Raw genomic sequence first — 27,261 nt, forward strand, 5'->3', positions numbered from 1 at the left:
GAGCCACTATGCCACATAATATGGCACTAACCTCCATAATGCAGCACTGTAAAATATGATGTCATATCCCAGGCATTCAACACAAAAATACACCAGACAGTGGAACTGTCATAAATTCTACCATTCATTGATTCAGTTTCAGCCTACTTACAGCTTGTGGTTTTTGTTTGTTATTCAGTATAATTCTTTTGTAAATATTTAGTTAACTTAATGGAAGCTGTGACCAGGGGCTGCATGTGACACATTCATTGTTATTTAATCAATTTATGTCCTAAATTTCAATCCTTTCCAAATATTACAAAGGCTGCATGAAGAAATCATCAATTGCTACCACTTAACACAAGGGAGAAAACAACATAATCTCATGTTATAATGAGAATCTATGTATAACATGTTAACATGACTGTGTAAGTATATGTGAGCATGAATGTGTAAGTGTAGGCATTACTGTTAATGTGTAACTGGGCAAAGCTGGCACACACATGCTGTTTGGGGGCAAAGGTGGAACTGATAATCTCGGTAAATTTCCATGTGATTGTACTAATACAATAATACATTATATGATTTTTGTATAACTACTCTAACAGTTTGAAAAATACCACTTACTGTGAAGTTTGTAGTTAGCTCCTTTGCACTTCCGTCCTGGTTTGCGGAAATCAAGATTTCCCCTCAGACCACGATGGAAAAGTGGTTGTACTGGCCGGAAATTGTCACTCATACTCTGAAATATTTGAGATGGCTGGTTCTGGCTGAGTAAGCGTAAGGAATGCATCTTTAAATAGAGGGAGAGAGAAATACGTTTATGGGAATATTTTAACTGTTTCTGCAGTATATATAACATTTATATAAACATAACGCTTACATGGACTCCAACACATTTTACTGCAAGAAAATCAGGCATTCGTTAATTAGTAGAGTTTGCAAAATTAGACTCATTTAGCTGCCTGTACTGAAAATTGGCAAGCCTACCCCAGTATACCTGTATATGCTTAATAGAACTCCCACTCTAATCTATGGTGGCTGAATAGGAGTTGCAGCAGCCAATAACATGTATGTTATCGCTGGTGCTGACATGCATTGCTGGTGCTTTAATGGTACTGGACATATATGCACTAATACTAATACTTCCTACTTTCAGTAGAGGCAGCTAGAGGCAAAAAGACAGACTACTAACTAAACAATGCATGATCCAGTCTGCATGCGGTAAATACATTTCTGTATATACAAAACGGACTAAGACATGAATTTAAAAATAGAAATTACATTGTGAGAACTTGACTGTTTCTTATCTTAACCTCTCCATATGCAGATGTATGTGGTGACCTTAAGACTTTTCTGTTGCTTATACTTTCCAGCCACACGCATATTTTAAGCAACATCCCCCAAGTACTTGGGCACGTTACCATTTTTTTTCCATTGTATCGTTTTTAGTTCTTATTTTAATTGTTTTGACTGGAGATCCATTTGATGTCTTTAAAGATCTCAGGGATCTCTATTGGGACCAGAAGCTACACACATATGATGTCATGGTGGCATTGGAGTCCATTTAATTATTATTTAATTTATTTTTTTCTATTTTTTAAAGAGAGAGTAGTAGAAGCATTATTAAACACTCATCTACAGACACCAGACAAGCCACACAACCACAAAGGATTCTGGGTAGGCAAATGCAAATAAGGTCAACAAAGATCACCTTTTGCCTCTATATCCACTTTATACATGGAACCCTTGAAAGTAATTGCCTGCTGTACAATTGCCTGCTGTACAAAACTTGGGTAAGAGGTGCAGTAGCCAGGTGCACTCTCCCTCTTTTCACTTTGATCCTCAATGCAGCTTGATTACCCGCATCGCTAATCAAAGTACCTGTGATCAGCCTGCAGGGGGTCTCATCAGAGGTCCCAAGAGGGTATGGACTGTATTAATACGTTTTAAAGGGAGTTTATGGGTTAATATACATTCTTTAGGAGGCTGTCTGTAAGTAACACTGGCATATTCATTTTCCTTTATCGTATATGCACAGACCACAGTTTCCCTGGCAATCTGTATGATTCGGTTGTGTAGCACTTTTACAAATACATTTAATCTTGTGTAAACAATAGGTCTAATCTGTCTGAAACACACAATCTATATCAGATCGACAAAATGATATTTTCACGGTAATATTTGACATGATTTAGTATTTGTCTCTCACTAAAATATTCCTTTTTTACAATAGCTGCTAAATGGCCATCGGACCATGTTTGGTATGTATAAGAATAAAAAAACTATTACAAAATAGTATGATAAAAATCATGATGAACTTGATTTTTATTCTTTTCTCACAGACTGCAGAAGGGTGCATAACAATTTACATATCTGCCATCTATTTTCCAGCTTAACACAATAGCCCACGGGTGACATTCTCGCAAATGAGGTACAGATGCTATATTGTATCTCAGCAAGTGAGTTATATGAGTCATGTTGATTGTCATTCTGTACGTTTCTATGCATTGCTAATGATGACAAGATTTCAGACACAACACTAAACTACTATGTGTTAATTATGCATATCTTGATAATGCCGCAATATGTTTTACACTGTACTGTTTTAATAGCTGTATGAACATCGATGAACTTTATTAACCCCTTCGTGACAAAGGCTGATTTTACTTTTTGTACCCTTCGTGACAATGGCCTTTTTAACATTTCTGCGCTGCTTGTGTTTAGCTGTAATTTTCTTCTTTCCCGTTTACTGAACCCACACACATTAGATATTGTTTTTTTCAGGACAAGAAGGGCTTTCTTTATATGACATTGTTTTGATTGTATCATATTATTTACTACTAAAAAAAGTATAAAATATGGTGAAAAATTTAGAAAAAAATGACTGTTTCTAACTTTTAGTTGAAAAATATTTTACTCATCTATAAAAGGTAATGAAAAAACCTGCTAAATAGATTCTACTATTTGTCCTGAGTTTAGAAATACCAAATGTTTTTATGTTTTTTTGCTTTTTTCTACACATTATGGGGCAATAAGTACAGGTAGCGTTTTGCGTTGGGGAAATCTGGTAATTCTTCCCCCCATGTGCCATTTCGGGTATCTTTGAACCCGGCCAATGCAATTTACCCCATCAAATCATATATTTTTGAAAACTAGACAGCCCAGGGTATTCCAAATGCTAGTATTTTAACTATTTCCATGCACCATATCTACCACCAGTTTTTGTCAAACTTTGTGGTAGTCATTTTTTTGCATTTGTTTTGTCACACACATTTTACTTCAGGTATGAATTAAAAGGTTCTCGTTTATGTCACTATCACAAAACACCCCAATATGTGTTCAGCAACATCTCCTGAGTACAGCGATACCTCACATGAATGATTTTGCCTGGCTGTTTGTGGGCAAAAGGGCCACATTTGGGGCATGCGCATTTTTCAATGTTGAACTTTGGCATTTGGGGATCCACTGCCTATGCCCTATTTGGTACATCTTTGAGTCGGGCCATTTCAGTGTGCCCAATAAACCCATATATTTTTGAAAACTAGACACCCCAGGGTATTTCAAATCCTAGTATTTTAACTCTTTCCATGCACCATATCTACCACCAGTCTTTGTCAAACTTTGTGGTAGTCATTTTTTTGCATTTGGTTTTCCACACACATTTTACTTCAGGTATGAATTAAAAAGTTCTCGTATATGTCACTATCACAAAACACCCCAATATGTGTTCAGCAACATCTCCTGAGTACAGCGATACCTCACATGAATGATTTTGCCTGGCCGTTTGGGGGCAAAAGGGCCACATTTGGGGCATGCGCATTTTTCAATGTTGAACTTTGGCATTTGGGGATCCACTGCCCATGCCCTATTTGGTACATCTTTGAGCCGGGCCATTTCAGTGTGCCCAACAAAACCATATATTTTTCAAAACTAGACACCACAGGGTATTTTAAATGCTGGTATTTTAACTCTTTGCATGCACACATTTTACCACCAGCATGTTTTCAAAGTTTGCAGTAGTATTTTTGTGTGTGTATTTTTCCCACACACACCTACTTTATGTATGAATTTACAGCTCCTGGTATATGCCGCTGTCACACGACACCCCATAATGTGTTCAGCAACATCTCCTGAGTACAGTGATACCCCACATGCATGGGTTTGTCATTTTTGTGGGAACTAAAAGGCCACATTTGGTACGTGTGCATTTTTCTAATTGGAAATTAGGTGTGTGGCCATCCTTCCCCCGGTGTTAATTGGGACGTTGTTGAACCTGGCCAATTCAATTTACCCCATCAAATCATACCTTTTTTAAAAGTAGACACCCCACGGGCATTTAATATGCCAGTATTTTAACTCTTTCCATGAGAGAATTGTTTTAAGCTAATATGCTAATTTTAGGACTTGCTCACAAAAATATATTTTTTATATATATATTATTTTTTTTTGTCTTTTTAAAAAAAAAAAAAAATTTCAACTTGGAGGTTCCCCTGATAGTGACATCAGTGGGAAATGATTTTTACATTTTACTAGTTTTTTACTATTTTTTTTCTAATTATTATTAATTTTATTTTATTTTTTTATTTATTTTTACTAATCACACTGTGATTAGAAAGCTGGGTTCCATTGACTTGCATGGTGAATGCAGTACCTGTATTCAACCTGCAAGTGGAGCCAAAGTTCTCTAGATGGTCTGGACCATCTAGCGAACTTTTAAAATTTGTTGGTTCCTGTTACAGGGCAGCGGCCATCTTGCTTGATGGCGAAGATCATCGGGAGCTGCAGCTGTGACCGCTCTCCGGAGCGGTCACAGCCCATCGAAAGGTAAGTGTTTGGTGTCGCTGGATGCCTCCTGATCGAGGCATTCCAGCGACACCATTTAAGTTTAGGAGGCGATCGTCGATCGCCTCCTAAACGCTTTTAAAACGGGCGTCCGCCGCCATACAAAGTATGGCGGATGTTGACGCCCCGTGGAGGGGCCAGAGATGGCCCCTTCGTTCCGATCGCGGCGTTGCTGAATGCCTCGAGGTCGAGGCATTCAGCAACGTTTTTTGGGTGCAGAAAGCGAAAACAGATCGCTTTCTGCACCTGTTTAAAGACGTGCCGGTCCTGGCACGTCAATTGTCGTAAAGCACATGCTTTTCCGTGTCGTGCCAGGACCAGCAATTGTCGTTAAGGGGTTAAGGTTCTAACTTTACTATACTCCCATGTCTACAACAAACTCTATAAAACTATAAATGACTTTAAAACATTTAAAACAGTTTATACATCCAGTAACCATGCCCTACAGTTTTATATTTGTTTCTGCTGGGGTGATGTTTATAATCTGCATGCCATTTCTATGGATTCTATAATTACTTTGAGATTGTGTATAGTAATTGTATGAAATTTGTCCTCACTATGGTAACTGTGGTTACTATGGAGTAGGACTAGAAAGTGTTGCAGGTGCAATAGGTGGTACTTACTGCCAGAGCTGCTGATTCTAAATGTGACTTTTATTGTGACGAAGTTTTTGGCTCACATGCTGAACTACGAACTCATGCTGAACATGCTTTTATATAATTTTATTTTCTAATTTACCTGCCAGTGTTTTTCATGTGCGCCAAATGTTTTAAAACAATCTTCTTATAACAAATAAGGTATGTATTTAAACTGTTATTTTTTACATAGGAGAATAAAATGAGTTGGGTGATCTAAAACATTTAAATGTTACAAATAAGAAAAACTAGAAGTGATCAGGAAGGAAGCAAATTATTTTTCACCGCACTGTACATAAAAAATAGTTAAAACAGAATAACCTGCTGTTCTCATTTTCAGTAGATAGTTGCTGGTTTGAGACTTCTGTATCTGGAAATGCCCCCTTCTAGATCAAGAATTACCGTATTTGCTCGATTATAAGACGACCCTGATTATAAGACGACCCCCCAAAATCTGAATATTAATTTAGGAAAAAAAGACGATATAAGACGACCCTATAGGAAAAAAGTTTTACCAGTAAATGTTAATTCATGTAAACTATTACATTTTTTAATAAAAGCTATGATTGAGAAAAATATTTTTTTGTTTTTATTTCCTTGTATTTTCCAACCTGCCCCCCAGTTAAGCACATCTGCCCCCAGGCTTGCCACTCCAATATGGCACTGTGGCCCATGATATGCCTTTTAACCCTCTATATGCCACTGTGCCCCATGATATGCCTTTTAACCCCCTATGTGCCACTCTGCCTCCAGAAATGCCTTATACCCCTATATCCCATTCTGGCATTTAGGGGTTAAAAGGCATATTATGGGGCAGAGTGGCATATAGGGAGGCATAAGGTATTTCAGGAGGCAGAGTGGCGTATAGAGGCTTAAAAGGCATTTCTGGAGGCAGAGTGGCATTTAGGGGGTTAAAAGGCATTGTATAGAGCACTCTGCCTCCAGAAATGCCTTATACCCCTATATGCCACTCTGGCATTTAGGGGGTTAAAAGGCATATTATGGGGCAGAGTGGCATATAGGGAGGTATAAGGCATTTCAGGAGGCAGAGTGGCGTTAAGGGGGTTAAAAGGCATTTCACAGAGCACTCTGCCTCCAGAAATGCCCTTTGCCCCCATTTAACACCCCCCCCCACCACCACCACCACCAACACACACACACACCGGTGCTTCCAATTTCCTGTTGTATTGCCGGGGCAGCGGGTTGATGTCTACGCTGAAGCTAAAACCCTGTATAATGCATTTAGACTTTATCAGTTATGTGGGCGTGTATTTTTTTTTTTGATAATCAACACGAATACAACGTGAGTACATTTACTAACGTGGCTCTAAATATAATTGCTAATAAAACATTTTAACTTTTGGAATATGATGAAAAAAAAATAAAAAAAATGCACCCACCTGCATTGAGGTTATGTTTAAAGGCCTATCGATAACAATCCAAGTTACAGTCTCGTAGCATGGTGGGACAGTCATGGAACCCTGATAAGTCAAAAATCCAAAGCTCTCAGGATACAAATCTTCAATACTCAGATCTTGTATAAAATTGGCATCATCTGCAAAATACAAGGAATTTAGCATAAACAGGGTCAGATATTACCACAATTATTGCTTTTTTATGAGGTTCTGCTACACATATGAAGCTACAATTGCTTTTAACATGTTTTTACAGGCACACTTTGCACTTCAGGTATGAATTTACAGCTGCTGGTATATGTCACTGTCAAACACCACAATATGTGTTCAGCAACATCTCCTAAGTACATTAATACCACCCATGCATATGTTTGCCAGGTTTTTTGGTGGCTTAAAGGCTACATTTGGGAGGTGCACATTTTTCAAATTGCAATTTTAACATGTGGCCATCCTGCCCTCGTGTATTATTTGTGACATCTTTGAAGCTGGTCAATTCAATTTAGCCCATCAAACCATATATTTTTGAAAACCAGACCCCCCAGGGTATTAAAATGCTGGCATCTTAACTCTTTCCATGAACACATTTTACCACCATCCTTGTGGAAGGTGTTTTTTCCCCACAGAATGTCTACTGTAACAAGGTGCGGGGTGTTGTCATGGAAGGGGTATACATTCCCCCTCGATTTTGCAGGGTTTTCTACGACATATAGGGCAGGCTGTTTCTCCACCCCGCAGTTTACATGCACCTGGACTGACACGGGTTCCAGGCCGGGAGTTTAAGCTGACTCCAATGCACTGGTCAGCTGCAAGTAATTAGCTGCACTGACTGCAATATAACCTGACCTGTTGGACAGAGGGAAAAAAAAAGAGAATTTGTTTGGAAGCAGCAGAGCTTGCTATGCACAAAAGAGACCATCAAAGAGGTTGGTGGGATTATGTTTTGTTTTAGTTTAGACCCTTAGTAGTCAGGGAGTTATATGTTAGTAAGCGCTCAGACGAGCTAGGCTTTTGTTTGTAGCGAATTTGTGTTCTATGTAATCCTGTAAATATCTTCATACGTGGACTACAAATAAATCGTGGGTGATTACCTAACTGAGATGTGGCGTTAATACCCTAGAGGACCGTGCTGTTTGGTACCCTGTGTGGGTGCAGGATCACACTACTTTAGGTATGAATTTCCAGCTCCTGGTATGTGTGTCTGCCAAACAATGCGTATCTCCTGAGTACAATGATACCACCCATGCATAAGTTTGTTGGGTTGTTTGTGGGGTAACAGGCCAGATTTGGGAGGTGTGCATGGATATTTAAAATGCCAGTATTTTTACTCTTACCATGCAAGGATGTTTGTAAAGATATCTATCTATCTATCTATCTACACACACAGACACACACACACACACATATATATATATATATATATATATACACAGACTTTTTTTAACATTTTGTTGGAACTGTATGGTTCCCCCGATGGTGACATAATGGAATAATTATTTTTACATATTACCACATTTTTAATTTTTAACTAATTTTCTTTTTTTCCCTTTAATTTATTTTACAGTACCTATAGTCAAATTGCAGGTTCAGAGTTCTCAGGAGGGTCTGGAGAGATTCTCTTGGGAACGTGTTTATATTTTTAATGGGTACCACCATCTTGCCAGAGGAAAAATCTCTCGCAACGGGGCTTGTGACCACTCTTCGGTGCGATCACATTGCGCCCTGCTGGGTTTTCTGTGTTGCTGAGTGCCTTGATATCGAGGCATTTCAGCAACACTGTTTAAGCTTAGGACTAAGTCCTTTTAAACAGACGGCTCCATATTTAACATGGCGCAGTTGAAGATCTGTGGAGTGATCAGACAGGGTCCCTGATTTTGGTTTGGGAGAAGAGGATCTTAGCTCACTTTCTAAACCCATTTAAACCTATGATGTGCCAAGCACGTCAACTGTTGCCAACAAGATTTTTTTCTGTTGCATTCCTAGGATGTCAATTGTTGTCAAAGGGTTAATTAATGTGATAGCTGAGTGTCCCCTTAAAATTAACATTTGTCCCCCCTTACATATATATATGAAGGGATTACCAAGCTCAACTCCTTTGCTTACAGGAGATGTATTCAGCCAAGGTATACCAGCACTGGCTTCTGTTAGAGTCCCATTATGTCTAATAAGGCTCTGGCATGCATTTCAGTGGGAGCACTTTTTTGCCAAATATTGATATTTTTTATTATTTATTATATTTTATGAAAATGTTTCCTGCTACTCAGTGAGTGTCAGTATGCATTTTCACCATAGATGTCAAATCTGGGTTGTCTGACAGTGCTGTTTTAGTGGAGTTGTTTTGTAGCCTTTACACTCCTACCAAACTCTGTTAAGATTGTATCCGTGCCATGCATATAAATCTTTGCAACAGAAAATAAAACGTAATAAATTATAAAAAGATCAAGATTTCTAGTTACAACTCCCTAACAATGTCCATCTTCATTATTATCCTGCTGTACACACCACTGTAGAAGACCTTTCAGCATGTGTTGTTAAACAGAATCATATTATCAATCAAATATATGATCTGGTCGCATTTTCACAAGGAACTTGATAACATATCACACATTTCGTTTTGATCATGTTGCTGCTCCACTGCCTGCGAGATAAAAGGATATTGCTTTACCCCATGGGATCTTCTGAATTCTTACTTCTAAAAGATATCCTTGTGATAGTTTCTCTGTTCAACATCCTGTTGAGAAATGGATTGGAGTTATCCGCCACCTTCAAAGGAAAATACCCCAGAGTTAGTATTAGTAATGCAATGAGAATAAAACATATGTATATATTATATTGCCAAATGCATTCTAATGTACTGAAGGCTTGACCTCATGCATGATTCATTATGCAAATATAAAAAAGGCTAGTCAGTTATGTTTTATTTTGATAGTGGCACTTTAATGTACTATCTGTAATCTAGGTAGAGAACAAAAAAAGAACATTATTATAAATATGCTGAAGAACCATAGGTCTTTATTATACTCCCACATTCTTAATCGTGTTTAAGGTCTAAAATTCAAAGCATGGATGGGAATCAAGTTGCATATCCCTACCTAGTATATATAATCTCTCTTACCTATATTTTAATTATTAATATGAATATTAAATTATAATAATAAGAGGGGGTGTCTTTGAAATCCTGTAGGGGTTTGCCTTTAAGGAATATATAGTTGGCCAGGGATAGTTTGTTGTTTAATGGTAGTCCCCCCTCTAAATCATGAGGTGCACATTTTTGGTTAATTTCTCTGCTTGAATCCACTTTGAGCACTCATGATTTGGGGGTCTCATGAATACCTGGGAACTCTCTGGGTTTTGCCGGGAGACCCAGAGACAAGCACGGCTTCTCTGGTTCAACACCCTGAATCTTCTTTGTCACAGAAGTGGATTCCTCATACTCCCGATATACTCCCAGACTATTTTCCTCATAAATGGGGGGGGGGGTCCCACGAAATCAGTGGACAGTCCCAGCTGGACACATATGTGCTCAGAAGACATGGGAGGTAAATTTCGTTTTTTAAATGTTTTTTGTACAAGATAGGCAAGGATGCAGCATCCATGATAAAATGTGTCTGGAACATGAAAAAGTTATGTAAAAACCCCCATAAATGCTCTGTTCTTGGAAGATTCATGGTCTCTGTGGGCCACATAGAAAGATAAGTGGGCTGTCTGAAATCTTTGAGTGGTATGCATTCAAGGAATATTTATTTGTGGGGGTTATTTTTATGTTTATGAGTAGTTATCACAAAATGTGCATTATATGTTCAACCATAAAAAAAATTTTGGCGTAAAAACCCTTTGTGGACACATGCATAACACACATGTGATACGATGTTTTTCAAGGGACTTTGAAGATTTCATTAAGCTAGCAGTAAATAGATATACAATAAAATCCTGTATTTGTTAACAAAAAATTAAAACATTGCTAAAAAAACTTATTTCACTAATAAAAAGGATAAACGTATGCTTGTGCTATTGCCCTAGATGTGCGCTTCAGGAAATATATACTTTTTAAAGTTACCAAATTGACCATGGGATTATATGACTTGTACCTTTTTTTTATATAAAAAATGATAAGGAACATGATGATGATTTAAAAAGATGTCTTTGAATAAACCTCATGCATTTTGGATTTTGGTTTATAGTAAAATAGTATGGGAAAACAATCACATATTTTTATACTTAAGACATCATATCTTGTCCCACAATGCAACATTTCCTTCAAGTAAGCTACCAATGAAAAGCAGAACTTCAGCCTGCCCCCCCCCCCGCAAAAATCAATATAGTTTTTAATGGGTAAACTGAAATCTTTTCAGCAGAATGGAGGTTAAATGAAAGGGGCTTGAGTCGGCGTATCTGGACTCTGGCCAGGGGTTCCACACCTTCATGTATTTGTCTGACGTGGTGCATATTTGAGCCATATGTTTTTGCTAGTATTTGTGGGTGGAAGTGTTTGCCAATTCTTGCTGATCTGTGCTGATCCTATATTTGAGTTTGTTTGTGCCACTTTGGAGTTCCTAAGATTCCTGTTAAGCAAAGTTGACCAGAGGTTTGGGTTAATTTGAATTGAGGTAAACTTGCTTAGTGGATCAAACATCCAGGCCCAAATTGAGGATATGTAGGTAAGACTCCTGGGCTGTGCATCGCCTAAAACATAAGTCTGTCGTCCCAGGATAGATTTTTAGAGAGACCCATTGGATGAAAATACTACCTGGCAATCACTTTGCATCCATTTTCTTTGAACATTAGCTGTTAGTTTTGAAGTGCTTGTGTATATATCTGTCCATTGTTAGAGACTCCCTCAATTCTGATTCCTATACAGTTGTGGGATGGTGGGTTTGAGTTAATGCTTGTGATAAAGTGTAGGTATAACGAGGAGATGGTGGCAGTCGGTTTGTGCACAGATGCCTTAGTTTGGTTTGGGATGTCTGAAGTGTTTGATTTGCTTGTATCTAAGATATTCTGAGTTGGGTAACTGAAGCCCATCTTGGAGGGTATGGAAATCCTGTAGGTGTATATGGTGTAGGCACACAAGCTTAATGGTTGTGTGCATCCAACCAGTATTCCACTAAGACTGATCCTGTATGAATCCTCTCTCTTCAGCTCTGCTTTGGAAACACAGACCTATAACGTTCCATGGAATAAAGGCATACATAGAGTTGCTACTAGGATTAATGATATGTATATGGGAATTTGTGAAACCTCATATGAGTTACTGTATGTGCATATCTGTCTATTAATTAAAAAAAATGAAATGTAGACCGCCATACTTTTTTATAGATTCATTCCATAGTTATGCTGACTGGTTTGATAAGAAAATAATTACACTACCCTTGGCAACCATATGTAAATGTTCGTGTCCCCACTTGCTCTCATTAAGCTGCATTGTGACTTAAGACGTTAGCAGTGCTAGTTTAGATGAAACACTGACCAGACTGACATGTTTCAGATTTTGTGTAGAATTACCTCCCCTTCCAGACAGTCTTTTCATACTGTCAGTGGTGGTACCCACACCTGGAAACTCTCTTTAACTTTGAGTATCAAGGTTTTTCCCCCAAATCTCAAGGTCTCAGAGTAAATGTGCAGATTCTCAGGGTCACACAGTCTGGAACTAACTCCTTCCTACTATATACTGCTGTCATTATACACTACCTTTCAAAAGTTGGGGGTCATCTAGCTATTCTCATGGAAAACAAAATAATTTCTAGCTGTGCTAACATAATAAAAAATTATCAATACGTTTTTAAACTTAAACTTGAATTAGCTAACACAACGGTGCCATTGGAACACAGGAGTGATGGGTGTTGATAAACAGCCTCTGTACATCATCCGTTTCCAGCTACAACAGTCATTTACAACATTGTATCTACACTGTATTTCTGATCCATTTAATGTTATTTTGATGGACAAAATGTGCTGTTACTTCAAAAACAAGGACATTTTAAGTGACCCTAAACTTTTGAACAGTGGGGTACATAAGACTGACAACTGGTGCCTTTGCTAAAGTTTGTTATGGTCGATATCCCTGCTTGATTGCTGGTAAAATGTATCTTTACATAATGACCAATTAAAGTTTTAATGAAGACTGGTATCGCCATTTGTTTAACACGTTTGATGAGTCATTATATGGAATCTTCGCAGTGGGCTATTAACCTCTTTAGGAAGGGTTGGGTTTTTTTACCATGTCTGCGCTAAAAGACCAGAGCCATTTTTGTGTTTTTGTTTTGTCTTTCTTCAACTGTAATGTATTGCTTTCTAAATTAGTGCACCCACACATATCATATATTTTTTTTTCAGCACAAGTAGGGCTTTCTTTTGAAATAATAATTATATATAAAAACCATCATTTGGTATGAAAAATATCTAAAAATTAGGGAAAAAAGGAAATATTTTCAGTTTCACCTATAAAAACTATATATAACCAGTGCAAATGGAAAAAAAACTCCAAAAGTGTTTTTAGGTATTTGTCCAGACACCTGGGCAGACAGCAGCAGCAGTGCCCCGGCGATCAGATTAAAAGGTCTGGGCCCCCTCTACACCACCAGTATTTTCTCTTCTACTCATTTTTTTGGTGTCAAACATGGCACAGACAAGCTGTCTGGGGGCACTGACAAGTCGTCTGGGGGCACTGACAAGTCGTTTTGGGTTCAAAGATGGCGCAGACAGGTCATTTGGGGCACTTACAAACCATTTGGGGCAGAAATGGCACAGATAAGCCATTTAGGTGCAAAGGTGGTGCAGACATGCTGTTTGGGGACAAATATATTATTGAATCATTGTGGGAGACCAGCAATGCCTCTACCACTGAGGGCTAGGATGACCACATTTTATTGAGTATTGAGTTTACACACAGGCAGGTGTATATTTTATATATATATACATATATCACATAGACACTGATGACACACCATCACATACATATAAAATACACTTTATATTCTAGAAATTATTAGGAAGGCTTAGGAAACATGTTGATTTCAGATTTAATAATATATTTTCATATATATATATATATATATCTATTACCAGACATGAAAACACTCAGACAATTAACCCCCTCCATTACCAGGTACTACACACATACACACAGTCACACAAACACTGTCACATACACACACACGTCACACACACAGTGGGTTTCTTACCTGGTGCTAGCTGCTTACACTGAGCTCCGTGTGGAGGAGATATATACATTTACAGCAGTTTTACTGCATTTGTACTTCACTGTACTGCAGTTTTACTGCAGTTACTTTTGTACGGAAGTACAAATGCAATAAAGCTGTAGTATATTGAAGTATAACTGTAGGTTTGCAATATAAAAAAAAAAGTGCAGTAAATGTGCAGTAATACTGCAGTACATTGAAGTACAAATGCAGTAAAACTGCAGTAAATGTGCGGTAATACTGCAGTAAAAGTGCAGTATTGCAGTTTTTTCATGTCCAAAAAACGGCAGTATTACTTCAGAAAAACTGCAGTAATTTTTTGTAAGGGCGAGGCTTCTGAACTCTAAAGAGTTGAGAAGTCTCTCCAGATTGGCTGAGAGTGAGGGCTCCTCTTCCAGAGGTCCAGTGAAAACCTTTTCTTTTTGTCTCCTCAAGCTGGTTCCCTTACAACTGTAATGCTTTGAACCCCATGACATCGGCCCAGGTGAGGGGACTGCTTAGATTAGGGTAAATCAATGTTTATTAAGGTTTTTCAGTTTTATGGGAAAAGGCAGGGGGAAGGGTACAGAAAATCAAAGGAATCGGGGGGAGGGGGGGAGGAACGAGTAGGTACAGCTGACACTGCGCACATACAGTTATCACATCGACAGTACATGAGTACAATGGAAAATGATCACAGCATGGAAATATAGCGGTAAAAACAGCACGGCAGGAACAGGGTGCTCCAGAGCAGTAGGACACATAGTTACAAACCCCGTCCTCGCAAGGACAGAGCGCATGAAAAAGGGGGGTGCGTAGACCCTCCAGCATTCGTCACCCAGAGAAGGGGGGGGGCCGGGCGTTCCGCCCACGCGCCAGTAGGAACAGGGGTGTTAAGGCGAGGCAAGGAAGCGTCAACATCCCCCGTGCAACCTCGAATGAGCTCAGCGTGATAACCCGCACGGACACCCCCAGCACCTAACCTCAGAGGCAGAGCCCTAAACCCGTAGAGAAGGAGAGCAGCAAGGGTATGAGAGGGAAGGGAAGAAGCGAAAACAGAAAGGACAATCAAACAGACAAAAAAAAAAAAAAAAAGTGGGGGGGGTAAGCTCAGGAGGGAGTGACCACGCCTCGGAAGGAGGTAACCTGGAGGCCGCCGCTCAGGAGGGCGCGCCGTCAAGCAATGGGCGAAGTTGGGGGCTAGCGAGCAATTGCAACCAGTGAAACCAAATGCGATGATGTTTTTCAGATCTGTCCGTGGCAGAATAAATCAGTTCCTCGAGAACTCGGGTCCGCTCCACCCGTTGGACCCACTCCCGAATCGTAGGGGGGGAAGAGGCACCCCAATGCAAGGGGATAAGGGCTTTCGCAGCTGTCAGAAGGTATCGGGCCACTGAATTTTTATACCACGAAACCGGGTAGGGCATGTGGAGAAGGAGTAGGAATTCCGGCGAAAAGGGAATGTCCCTGTCGGAGAGGGATCGAACATGGGAATGGACGGCCGACCAGTAGGGAGCTATGCGGGGACAGGACCACCACAGATGAAGCAGAGAGCAGGGAGATGCACCACACCGCCAGCACTCATCCCTCCCATCAGGACAGAACCGGGCCGTGGTCGACGGGGGCCTATACCACAGGGCCATCAGCTTGTAGGACATCTCCTGGTCCCTGTTGTTTAGGGAGCATCGGTGAGTGAGCACGCAAATCTTTTCCCACTGTTGCTCGGTGAGGGTGAGTTGCAATGAGGTCTCCCACTTGCCCTCGTGAGGTGGGGGGAGGGATAAACGGCCGAGAGGAGGAGGCCATAGAGGAGCGAAACGCCATGGGGCGGGGGCGAGGTCAGGGTGCACAGCGCTTCAAACCTGGTGAGGTCCCTAAGGACCTGGTGCCTCCGGCCCAGGGAACGAAAGAAATTGCCCAGCTGGGCATAGCGGAAGCGCGCGAGGGCCGTGGGAGGGGCCGGGCCCACCAGAGCCTCCAAGGGCTGTAGACCCGATGGAGAGAGATATGCACGGATGCCCAGCGTCCCCCTGGCGGCCACCTCAGGGAAGACATCGCCTCCCATGCCCGGAGGGAAGTCGGGATTGTCGCGTATCGGAGTAAGGGGAGACGGGAGAGAAGAGACAGAGGTGCCCCGCAGCACCGAGTGCCACACGCTGAGCGTCGCCCGCATGAAGGGGTGAGGAGCCGCCCGCTGGCGGGCGCACTGCGCCTCCAGCCAGGGTAGAGAACTAAGCGACGAGCCCAGCATGCCGCCCTCCACCTCCAACCACCGCTTCCCACCAGAACCACAAGCCCACTCCACTATCCGCAAGAGATGGCATGCCCGGTAGTACGTACGTGGGCACGGCAAAGCCAGGCCACCCCTCGACTTGGGCAGGATCAAGACAGTGTATCTGATGCGGGGGGAGCGGGGGCCCCATATGAAACGAAGAAAGGCGGAGCGGACAGAAGCGAAGAAGGAGGGGGGAATGTGTATGGGCAGAGCTTGAAACAAGTAGAGGAGTCTGGGCATCACGTTCATCTTAATAGTGTTGACCCTACCTAACCATGTGACAGTGAGCCGGGACCATCTGCGGAAGTCGGACTGTATAGCGGAAAGGAGTGGCAGGAAATTGTAGGCGTACAGCCGGGAGTGGTCGGGGGAGATCCACACTCCCAAGTATTTCAATTTAGTATCGCACCACGCGAAGGGGAAAGCCGTGCGCAGGGAGGCACCGACATCATCCGGCACATTAACACCCAGGAGCTCAGATTTAGACATGTTGACCTTGAAGTTGGAAAGGTCACCGTATGTCGCGAGCTCTCGCAGGACCGAGGGCAGGGAGACGCGGGGCTGGGCTAACGCAAAAAGGAGGTCATCTGCATATCCCAAGACCTTATGGTGGGATCGTCCCACCTGGAGACCCGAGATGTCCGGATTCTGGCGTATCGCCTGTAAGAGGGGTTCCAGTGATAAGGCAAACAGCATCGGCGAGAGGGGGCAACCCTGACGGGTCCCGTTGCGAATAGGGAAGGGATCAGAAAGGATGCCGTTGATGCGAAGCCGCGCAGAGGGGACAGAGTAGAGAGATTGTAGACTGCTTAGATTAGATGACTTGATCTTAGAGGAGGATCAAGCAGAAAAGTAGATGGATGTTCCCTAAATGCCATTACCATGAAGGGCTTTTCAAAAAGCTTGTACAAACTTGCCACTAATTTGCCATGATGCCTGCAATGTTTCATTGTTTCAGGTGCTCTTTTTCTAAAATATGTTTTGAATCGTTGTGGACATAAAATGCTTTGATTAAACGGGATATTAAGGTAAAATTCCAAACCTTTACTCATTACTACCTTTAAAGGCCAGCCCCAGATCAGGGTGAGTGGCACTATGACTGGATAAGAAGCAGACTCACCTCCCATACCTGGGAAATGTGCACAAGGGCCTTCCCCTACATCTCGTGGTGATTCTCATGGCCCCTAAACCATCCTTAAATTTTTGACCCCAGCACTGTTGTAACCAGAAGGGAGGGGCATTCCAGGGCAGCCAGTGTATAAAAGGTTTGTAGCCTTAGCAGGACAGCGAGGGTTTTTTGTAAGAAGGCTGTAGTTTGGGGTAGCCGTATTAGTCCAGTGTATAAGAATGCAAAAAAACAGAATGTTGCAGAATCTTGTAATACCTTTTTTATTGGGCTAACAGTATTTAAAATAATAGACGAGCTTTCGGGAGTCCTCCCTTTATCAAGTCAAAAGCATTTCTGACCAAGCAAGTGAAAAACACAGTTTAAAACTGACCAGTACATGTTCTCATACAGGGTTAAAACAGGGGTTAAAACAACACAGTAGAGAATTTGCAGACAAAAAACTAAGAGGGTCGTAAATAGTAAATAGTGGCATATACTGCACAGATAAGGCTAGGGGGGGAGCAGGGGTAAGCGTGTAGGAGAGAGAAGAAGAGAAAGAGAGAAAAAAAAACCCACAGGTTATAGGAAGTTTTGATAGTGTGCTAAGAAGCTAAAATCCACATTAAGTCCTCTGTTTTTACAATCATAAAAATGTATCATTTTGGCTTCAAATGTCTTTCTTTCTTGGGTGTTTTTGAAATTACCTCTCAGTGTTTTGATTTTAAGGTCATATATGGAGTGACCTGTTTGGGTGAAGTGGTGCCCAACTGGAGTATATGCCACTATTTACTATTTACGACCCTCTTAGTTTTTTGTCTGCAAATTCTCTACCATGTTGTTTTAACCCATGTTTTAACCCTGTATCAGAACATGTACTGGTCAGTTTTAAACTGTGTTTTTCACTTGCTTGGTCAGAAATGCTTTTGACTTGATAAAGGGAGGACTCCCGAAAGCTCGTCTATTATTTTAAATACTGTTAGTCCAATAAAAAAGGTATTACAAGATTCTGCAACATTCTGTTTTTTTGCATTTGTAAGAAGGCGAAAGGGGAAGTTCCCAGCCTCCCTCTTTTTTCGTTCTATCCAAGTATTAAGGTTTTATACTAATTTGTGATGTGGCGGTTGGTGGAATTACAATTATAACTGGACTGGTTGCACTAGTGGGGCAGGAGTGCAAGACACTGCCTGGGCCTACGCCCTGGTGATGCAGATAGTGTCACAAGTTATAGAAGATTGATTATTCCAATTGAAAGTTACCATGTAATGTCATTATAGAGTGTCATGGTTGGGGGAATTTTCGGAACCCACAGACCATGGCCAATTTTTACCTAAAGTTGAATAAAGTATTTGTAAAACCAAATCACTGGTGTGTGTGGGGGTTAATAGGGTATGGGGGGGGCATGGTTGACGATACTATGGTCATGTATGTAAAAGATAAAGAAATCATAATTCAAATGTCAGGATTTTCCCACTACGCTTGCTGTTAAAATAAAATGTTATGCAATGTTAAAAATATGTTTTGGTTATTTTACTTTAAAACCAATATGTTCAAATATTTTTGTTTGTACAAGTCGCCATGCCAAGACCAGAGTCCGACTTAACTTATACTGTATGCCAGCCACTTTACCCACTTCTAGTTCTATGATTAGTCTATTCCTACAAAATAAAATGCTAGCTTTAGTTTAAGAAGGATCCTTAAAACAGTTATAAAAGAGTATGCTTTTTAACTCTAGATAGAATAAGCAAAAAAGCAAAGAATTTTGTTGTTTTAAAGTGATCTATATTTGTTAAGGAAAATATAAATTTAATTTTTCTTTTGATTTTATTCTGTATATTTCTATTTTTTTTTTTTCAAAATCAGATTTTTATTGAAATTTTCAAAAACAGAAAGGAGGGAGGTAGGGCAGGGATACAGAAGGAAAAAAGGAAGGGGGGCAAGGGGGAATCAGGACACCACGGCACAAGACAGTGGAACATAAAAATACAAAGCAAGGTACATAACACAAATACAGGCAGAGGCGTGCACCAGCACGCAAGCAGCGTTACAAATACTCAGCTCAGGAACAATGGAGAACACAAATCAAGAAGTCCGGACAGCTCGCGGCCACGAGCACCGGCCCGCCGAGTAGCCGGGCGACACCGGGCGAAATTAGGCAACTACACACCGTGCCCAACAACCAAGGATAACCAGTAAAACCACGTGGCCATATAGGCCTCCCTAAGTTTCGGGGTCGAGGCGGAGAGATCCTCCACCCTCCTGATCTCCTCCACCCTTGCCACCCAGTCCCGGTGAGAGGGAGGGCAAGGTCGTTTCCAGTGTAAGGGTATAAGGCTTTTAGCAGCGTCGAGGAGATGTCGGACCACCGACCGTTTGTAATGAGAGATCGAGTGAGACGTGTGATGCAAGAGCATGGGCAGTGGACGGAAAGGGGGGGGAGAGTCTGATAACTCCGAAATCACCCGGTGAACCTCCCGCCAGTAAGGTTGCAGCAAGGGACAGGACCACCATATGTGCAACATCGTGCCCACATCCCCACCGCACCTCCAACACCTGTCGGACGTACCCGGGAACATACGCTGAAGGCGCTGCGGCGTTCTGTACCAGTGTGTCAACAGTTTATAGTTAGTCTCCTGCGTCTTAGTGGCCCTCGAGCTCTTATGGGTGAAAACAAATATCTTATCCCAGTCCTTGTCAGAGAGTCGAGCGTCACAAACGGTCTCCCAGGTCTCACAGAAGGACGGTCGAGTCGTAGAGGTCACAGTCATCAGTAAGGAATAGAGCAAGGAGATGGCCCTCTCCGGTGGGCGAGCCCCCGTGCACAAGGTTTCAAAGCCCGTTAAGGGCCGTGGAGACGGTCCCCATGCGGCAAGGTAGAGAGATAGTGCCTAATTTGGTGGTACGTGAAGCGCTCCGACCGCGTCCCTGCAGCAGCGAGCTCAATGACAGCAGCCCGCCCCCCTCCAGCAGCGCCCGGGCCCGGACAGGGGCAGGAACCCCGAGGAAGTCCAACCGTCCCACCCCTCGCCCCGGAGCAAAGTCCGGGTTCTCGCAGAGGGGCAGCAACGGCGACGGCGCGGTAGACAGGCGACCGCGCAGGCCCACCCCCCGCCAAACCGCCAGTGTCGCCAGCACACAAGGATGGGAAATGCCGCCGTGGCCGCCACCCGGGCCCCACAAGGCATGGTACACACGGCCCCGCAACCCACCAAGCTCCAGATCGACCCATGGCTTAGCTAGGGGACCCAAGGTATGCCACTCCAAGATGCGAAGTAGGTGGGCAGCACGGTAATACGCATGAAAATCAGGCAAGGCAAGCCCGCCCGCAGACTTGGGCCTCGTGAGCTGGGAGAACCGCTGCCGAGGGCTCTTGTTGCCCCAGACAAACCTAGACACCATAGATCGGAGAACCTTAAAAAAGTCCCGCGGTATCCGAATCGGGAGCGTCTGGAACAAGTACAACACCCGAGGCAAAAGGTTCATCTTGACAACATTCACCCGGCCTATCCAGGAGAGATATAGCGGCGTCCACCGCCGCAGGTCCTCGGACAGAACGGCCAACAAAGGTGTAAAATTAACATGATAAAGCTGCGCGGGGTCGGCGGTCAGCCAAATCCCTAAATACTTCAGCTTTTCCGGGCACCACTGGAAGGGGAAGCAAGGCATAAGCGAGGTCACCATCCGAGGGGGCAGGGAGACATTTAAAATTTCGGACTTCGAATAATTTATCTTAAGGTTAGACAGCGCGCCGTAGAGACGAAAAGCCTCAAGAATATTCGGGAGCGAAATACTGGGGCGGTCAACAATAAACAGCAGATCGTCAGCGTACGCCGCTACCTTATGATGTCGACCACCGTCCCGTAACCCCAAGATGTTCGGGTCTGAACGGACAGCCTCCAAAAAAGGCTCCAGAGACAGCGCAAAGAGCATCGGGGACAGGGGACACCCCTGTCTGGTCCCGTTCCTTATCGCTATGGGGGGAGAAAGAGCCCCATTAACCCGCACGCGAGCAGTAGGTGAGGAGTAGAGGGCCCCAATCCAGGCCAACATAGAGGGACCCAGACCCAGATGTTCCAGGGTAGCCTCCAAAAAACCCCAGTCCACCCTATCAAAGGCCTTCTCCGCGTCGGTTGATAACAGTAAAATCTGGCGCGCCTCCACCCGCGCCTTGTGGATGACAGAGAGAAGTCGAATAGTATTATCACGCGCCTCACGCCGAGGGATAAAACCAGCTTGGTCAGGGTGGATCAACAGCGGGAGGAACCGACCCAAACGCAACGCCAGCATTTTAGCAAAAAGCTTCAAGTCGGCATTGAGGAGCGAGATCGGGCGGTAGCTCTGACACAGACCAGGGTCCTTGCCCTCCTTCGGAACGACCGTGATCGTGGCCGCCAAGGACTGGGAGGGAAACCGAAGTCCCCCCCGGATGGCATTGAGCGCAGCAAGCAGGTGTGGGAAAAGGGGCGCCGAGAACGTACGGTAGTACCCCAGGGGCAGACCGCCCAGACCCGGACACTTACCCCGCTGGGTAGCCTTCAGAGCCGCGGAGAGCTCCTCAGCCGAGAACGGCGCCTCCATGGATTCCGCCTGTTCGCGGGTGAGTTTGCGAACACCGTGTTCCGCAAGATAACTGTTGATGCGGACCCGCTTATCATGACTGGCACCCCCATCTGAAACCTGGGACGAACCATAAAGGGAGGAGTAGTACGCGTGAAACGCATCCACTATCTTAGAGGGGAAATGGGACGTGCGTATTGCGCTTAAGGGGGTTGATCATTTTGGCCAACAGCTTACCACACTTATTACCGTGCTCACTGAAAAATCTCTGACTATACAGGGAAGCCCGCCGAAACTTAGAGTTGAGAATATCAGACAGTTGGCCCCTGAGGGAGGTCAGATCCGCGTAGGTCGCCTCATCCAGGGTATCCTTATGCAGGGATTCCAACTGCTGAATTCGAACAGTAAGCCTATCAATCTCCCGCGCGCGCGCCCTCTTTCGCTGCGTACCTTGTTGAATAAAGAAACCTCGCAGCACACACTTATGGGCATCCCACACTACCAGAGGGGACAGCCCCTGCGTAGCATTATCCTGAAAGTAACGTTGCAGTTCCGACGTCGTCTGTGAGACAAGAGCCTCGTCCAGTAGAAAAGAGTCGTTAAGTCGCCACGTCCACTCCCTGGGCCTACACAACGGAGAGTCTAGCGTAATGGAAACCGGAGAGTGATCTGTCCAGGTCATCGGTAGGATCGTGGCCGCCTGCAGCAAGTCCAGGTAAGTCTGAGAGAGAAAGATGTAGTCCAGACGGGAGTAGCAAGCATGAGGGGAAGAGTAAAAAGTGAAGTCACGGGCAGTCGGGTACAGAGAACGCCAGCAGTCAATCAGGCGCTGCTCAGTCAGGAGTTTGCGAACCGAGCGCAACTGGTTAGCCGGGACACAACTGGAGCCCGAGGAAGTATCGACCTCCGGGCGAAGAGGGACATTGAGATCCCCCCCCAGAATCACAAGGCCCTCCCCAAAAGTGGCGAGCGAGGCCACGATAGAGCGGAGGGCCACATGCTGAGCCCTATTAGGAAGATACACGCTAGCAAAGGTGTAGAGAACCTCCGCAATGTAGCCCTTAACAAAGGTGAAACGGCCCGAGGGATCAAGGAGAGTATCCTTAACAACGAACGGGACCCTGTTAGAAAATAGTATAGCCGTCCCCTTAGTCTTGGACTCCGGATTGTTACTAAAATATCCCAGAGGGTAGCGGGAATTCTTTAGACTAGGGGCGTGCCCCCCCCTGAAGCAGTACCACGGAGGCATCATGCGCCTTAAATTCTCTCAGAGCCCTGGACCGTTTTTCGGGTATATTAAGACCCTGTGCGTTAACAGAATAAACGGTCAGCGGGGCTTGGCGGAAAGCCATGACAGTCGGTATGCGAAGCGGCGTCTCAGTGCCGCGGGGGGTAGAGAGAAAAAGGGGGGGGTGGGCGGAAAGGACGGTGGGGAGGAGAACAGGAACGGGGGGGGGAGGTATGTAATAGTAGTGGGATATGTAGTGTGTGGGGTAACGTGTCAAGTACCGGGCAGACCCCTACCCCCCTAGGGAGGCGAGCGGGGTCCCCAGCGAACGGGCAACGACACCAAGCCCCGTGGGGTAGAGAACGAGGCGGGCGAAGAACTCCAGAAAGCGGCAAAAGCTCCGCAGGTAAACCAAGTGCCGCCAAACCATAGAACGCCCCGCCACCCGCCCGAAACAGACACAACAGACAGCACCAGAACAGTGAAATAACAAGTAACAAATTATTGGGCAACGCAATACACAGAATTACGCAATACAAGTGCGGACCCCGGAGGAGAACCCCCCAGAATAGAGGAATCAAACATGTCCACGGCCGGAAAAAAAACAAAAAAACAAAAAACAAAAAAACCCGAACGTGTAGTGTAGTGAGAGCGAATGGCTGCCCGTGGGCCATACTGGGAGCGTCCCAAAGCAGGCATGCCTGGAGTCCAACACACCGCAGGAGATCGCACCCCAGGGTGTGACACAAACGCCAGCGGAGACGGGGGAGAGAACCCGCCACTCAAGGCGGCAATGCCAACCCCACCAGGAGGGACATGTGCAAGATGGCACGGGGCAGCGCGCGGCAGAGCGCGGCAGAGCGCGGCAGGCGGCCGACATAACAAGGGGCGGGTCGAGCCCTGCGCACCCCGAAGCCAGCGCGAGCCCCGAGGGCCAGCGCGTGCGAGCAGCACGGGCGGTCCGAGCGACACGCGGCGAGCACCGGGGCGGCCGCAGGGTAGCAGAGCGACCCCCGAAGCACCAACACACCTGGGGGGCAGGCACTCGAACCCAGACCCAGATGCACACAAATAATAAAAAACTAAACGATGCGAAAAAGTAAAAACGACGCGGGAAAAGAAAGAAAAAAGAAAAAAAAAAAAAAAGGAAATAAAAAGAAAGTCTCACACGAGCCACGGGTACGCAGCGGCTAGAAGGAAACGAAAGTCCGCACGTAGTAGCAAGTCCCGCTGCCAGGCCAGCGTAGTCGGCCAAATAAGGATACAGAGGAGTCTCCACGGGGTCACCACCGGAAAGTGGCCGGCATCAGTCACCTCCCTCCAGGAGGCCTGGCCCGCTGGGACCCGCGTTGCGCCGAGCCAGCACGGCGCCGGCGAAAATCCACATCTCGGGCGGTCCAGTCGGGTACCTCAAGCGGCGGCAGGTCCAGCTCCAGCAGAAAGGGTCGAACGTCCGCAGGCCTGCGGATGGTAGCTGTAAGGGGGCCCCGACGGGCTACCAGGGCAAAAGGGTAACCCCACCGGTACGCGATCTTCCGCTCCTGAAGCGCGGCAGTCACAGGACGTAGGGCCCGTCTGGCTACCAGCGTGTAGGGGGACAAGTCGTGGTAGAGGGAAACCTCATGCCCCTCAAAGGCCCAAAACCGGCGTGCGCGGGCCTTCAACATAATCTCCTCCTTCAGCGTGTAGCTGTGGAGACAGCAAATTATGTCCCTGGGGGGGTCTCCCGGGCCGCCGCTGGAGCGCAGGGCTCTATGGGCACGGTCAAATTTTATGGGTGTCCTCCCAGGGTCCGCAGGCCACTCCAGGATCAGGGAAAAGAGTCTGTCCAGAATCGCCCTAAGATCCTCAGGTCGCTCACCCTCAGGAAGACCCCGCACCCGAACATTGGACCGCCGCCCTCGGTTGTCGAGGTCCTCCAGATGGTAAAATAAATCCGCCATCTGATGGGAACAGGAGCGGCAGTGGGCCGATAGCTGGCGTTCGACCTCCCCGGTCCTGGCGTCAACACCGGTGACCCTCTCGTCAAGGCGGGAAACTTCAGCCCGTAAGGCCGCGACTTCGGCCCGGACCGTTTGCTTGACTTCTGCCACGAGGAGACTGAAGTCGTCCTTGGTGGGCAGAGACGAAAAAAGTCGGCGCCACTCAGGCGAAGGCGGTCCCGAGGCACTTGCTGCGGGCAGCAGGGAATCTCCATCCTCCGAGGCCCCAGAGCAGGCGGGAGTCTGCGCCATATTGGAGCCTTCCGGCTGAGTCTGCAGCAGCTGCGGAGTAGTAAAATAGCCCCTCAGCGACGCGGGTTGAGACCTGCCGCTAGACGCCGGGGTAGCCGGCTCCGGGGGACCCTTTTTAGTGCGGCCCATTGCGAATTACAACGGAGTGCCTGCGAATCTCAGGGCGGGCGGCGCGGAACAAACAGATCAGGCAGCCATCTTCTTCGCCAGGCCAGCCACGCCCCCCTATATTTCTATTATTAATACAATGCTATGTTAAGTGGCTATTGAAAGCAAGAGGCAAGGGTAACATCAATTTCTCAGGAAAATCAAAGCTGATTAGCACATTCCATAATGCAGTAATAGTCGCTTGATAATATACTTAACATAGTTTACCTAAGATAAAAAGATGCATTCTGGGGGCGGAGCGAGCGCTCAGCGAAGATGGCTGCATAAGCTGGTAGCTCTGCTCACCGTCCGACTTTTTAAGCATTTATTCCGCTAGACCCGACCGATGGGGAAGACTAACCGCGCGGGGGCGACCCCTAGAGCCTCTGGGTCCAGGGACAGACCGTCTAATCCGTCTGTTCGGTCGTTTTTCCAGGCCCCGCACGACCACGACTCCCGAGACTCGGAGCCCAAAATGGCGCCGTCTCCCACTAGTCAAGTCAGCGAGTGCTCGGACGACGGCCTTCGCGACCAGGACTCGAGCTACCCACCTTCGCTGGCTGCGGGACTCTCGTGGCAGGAGGCCCTTAAAGCGCTCCCGACAAAGGCCGACCTGGTGGCCGTGATCGATACCTCGCTGGAGCAGGCCCTTCAAGGAGTCCGAGCCGACCTCGTGGTAATCAAGCACGACCTGAAACACCTGGGAGATCGCGTGCTTGCACTCGAAGACAACCACTCGGCGGCCTGTGCTCGTATTGACGCTCACTCCTCCGCTTTACATGACCACACCGAATCGTTTCTGCAAATCCGACGTCAGCTGGAGGACCTGGATAATCGGGGTAGGAGAAATAATCTCCGAATCCGTGGCCTACCTGAGTCGGTCCCTCCGGAGTCACTCCGCCAGACGCTGCAGTCGGTTTTCAACTCGCTCCTCAAGTTGCCGGATGATGCCCCTATTCATTTTGATAGGGCCCACCGTGCTCTGCGACCGAGGGGTTCTCCGTCCTCCCCGCCCAGAGATGTTGTGTGCTGCTTCCATGAGTACACGGTCAAGGAGGCGGTTTTGAAGGCCTGTCGTACCGCTGGCGCTGTGGAGTATGAAGGGGAGAAGCTCTCCATTTACCAGGATCTCTCCCCGATCACCCTTCAGAAGCGGAGGGCGTTGCGGCCCCTTACAGCAGCGCTCCGGGAGGCTGCCATTCCCTATCAGTGGGGTTTTCCTTTTATGCTGCTTGCCAGACGGGACGGCGACACCTTCACCTTGCGACACCCTGGGGACTTGAAGCCTTTTCTGGAGGATCTCCACTTACCTGCCCTTGAGGTTCCTGACTGGGATGCGGCTCCAGCGGCTCTCCCACCTTTATCGGACCCGGCTGCCTCCTGGATACCACACTCCAATCGGAGGAAGAGGACCAGACGTGCCCCAGCGACATCGGCTGATACCGGTTAACCACCCTCGCTTCCTGCAGTATTTGGACGCTCTCTTCGTCATCACGGACTGTTCTCTACTTGGGACTGCTTTCCACCTCCCTCCAGCTGAACTTTATGCGGCACCGGTCGGCGTTTATACCCGTCGTTTGTACCTCCGACCAGTCGAGTATATCGTTTATCATTTATCGCACTCGCATTACTATTTTTTTTTCTTCTTTATGATTTTTCGCTGATT

The 27,261-nt window shown here is 45.5% G+C and overlaps 1 protein-coding gene across 1 annotated transcript in view; it reads right to left on the reverse strand.

Annotated features, from left to right (window-relative positions):
- Positions 1–295: 295 nt before the first annotated feature.
- Positions 296–27,261, reverse strand: part of LOC149286338 (carbonic anhydrase-related protein 10-like) — a 92,442-nt gene continuing 65,476 nt past the window's right edge. Inside the window, exons 6-9 of the mRNA XM_089494242.1 lie at positions 9,562–9,634; positions 6,860–7,014; positions 607–772; positions 296–333 (exon numbers count right to left, since the gene is read on the reverse strand). Coding sequence (XP_089350368.1) covers positions 296–333; positions 607–772; positions 6,860–7,014; positions 9,562–9,634 — 432 coding nt within the window. The remainder of the gene's footprint in view (positions 334–606; positions 773–6,859; positions 7,015–9,561; positions 9,635–27,261) is intronic.

This window comes from Sceloporus occidentalis, unplaced genomic scaffold (assembly GCF_023333645.1).
Source record: "Sceloporus occidentalis isolate IW3139 unplaced genomic scaffold, rSceOcc1.0.p SCAF_70, whole genome shotgun sequence".
In the NCBI taxonomy this organism is placed as follows: domain Eukaryota; kingdom Metazoa; phylum Chordata; class Lepidosauria; order Squamata; family Phrynosomatidae; genus Sceloporus; species Sceloporus occidentalis.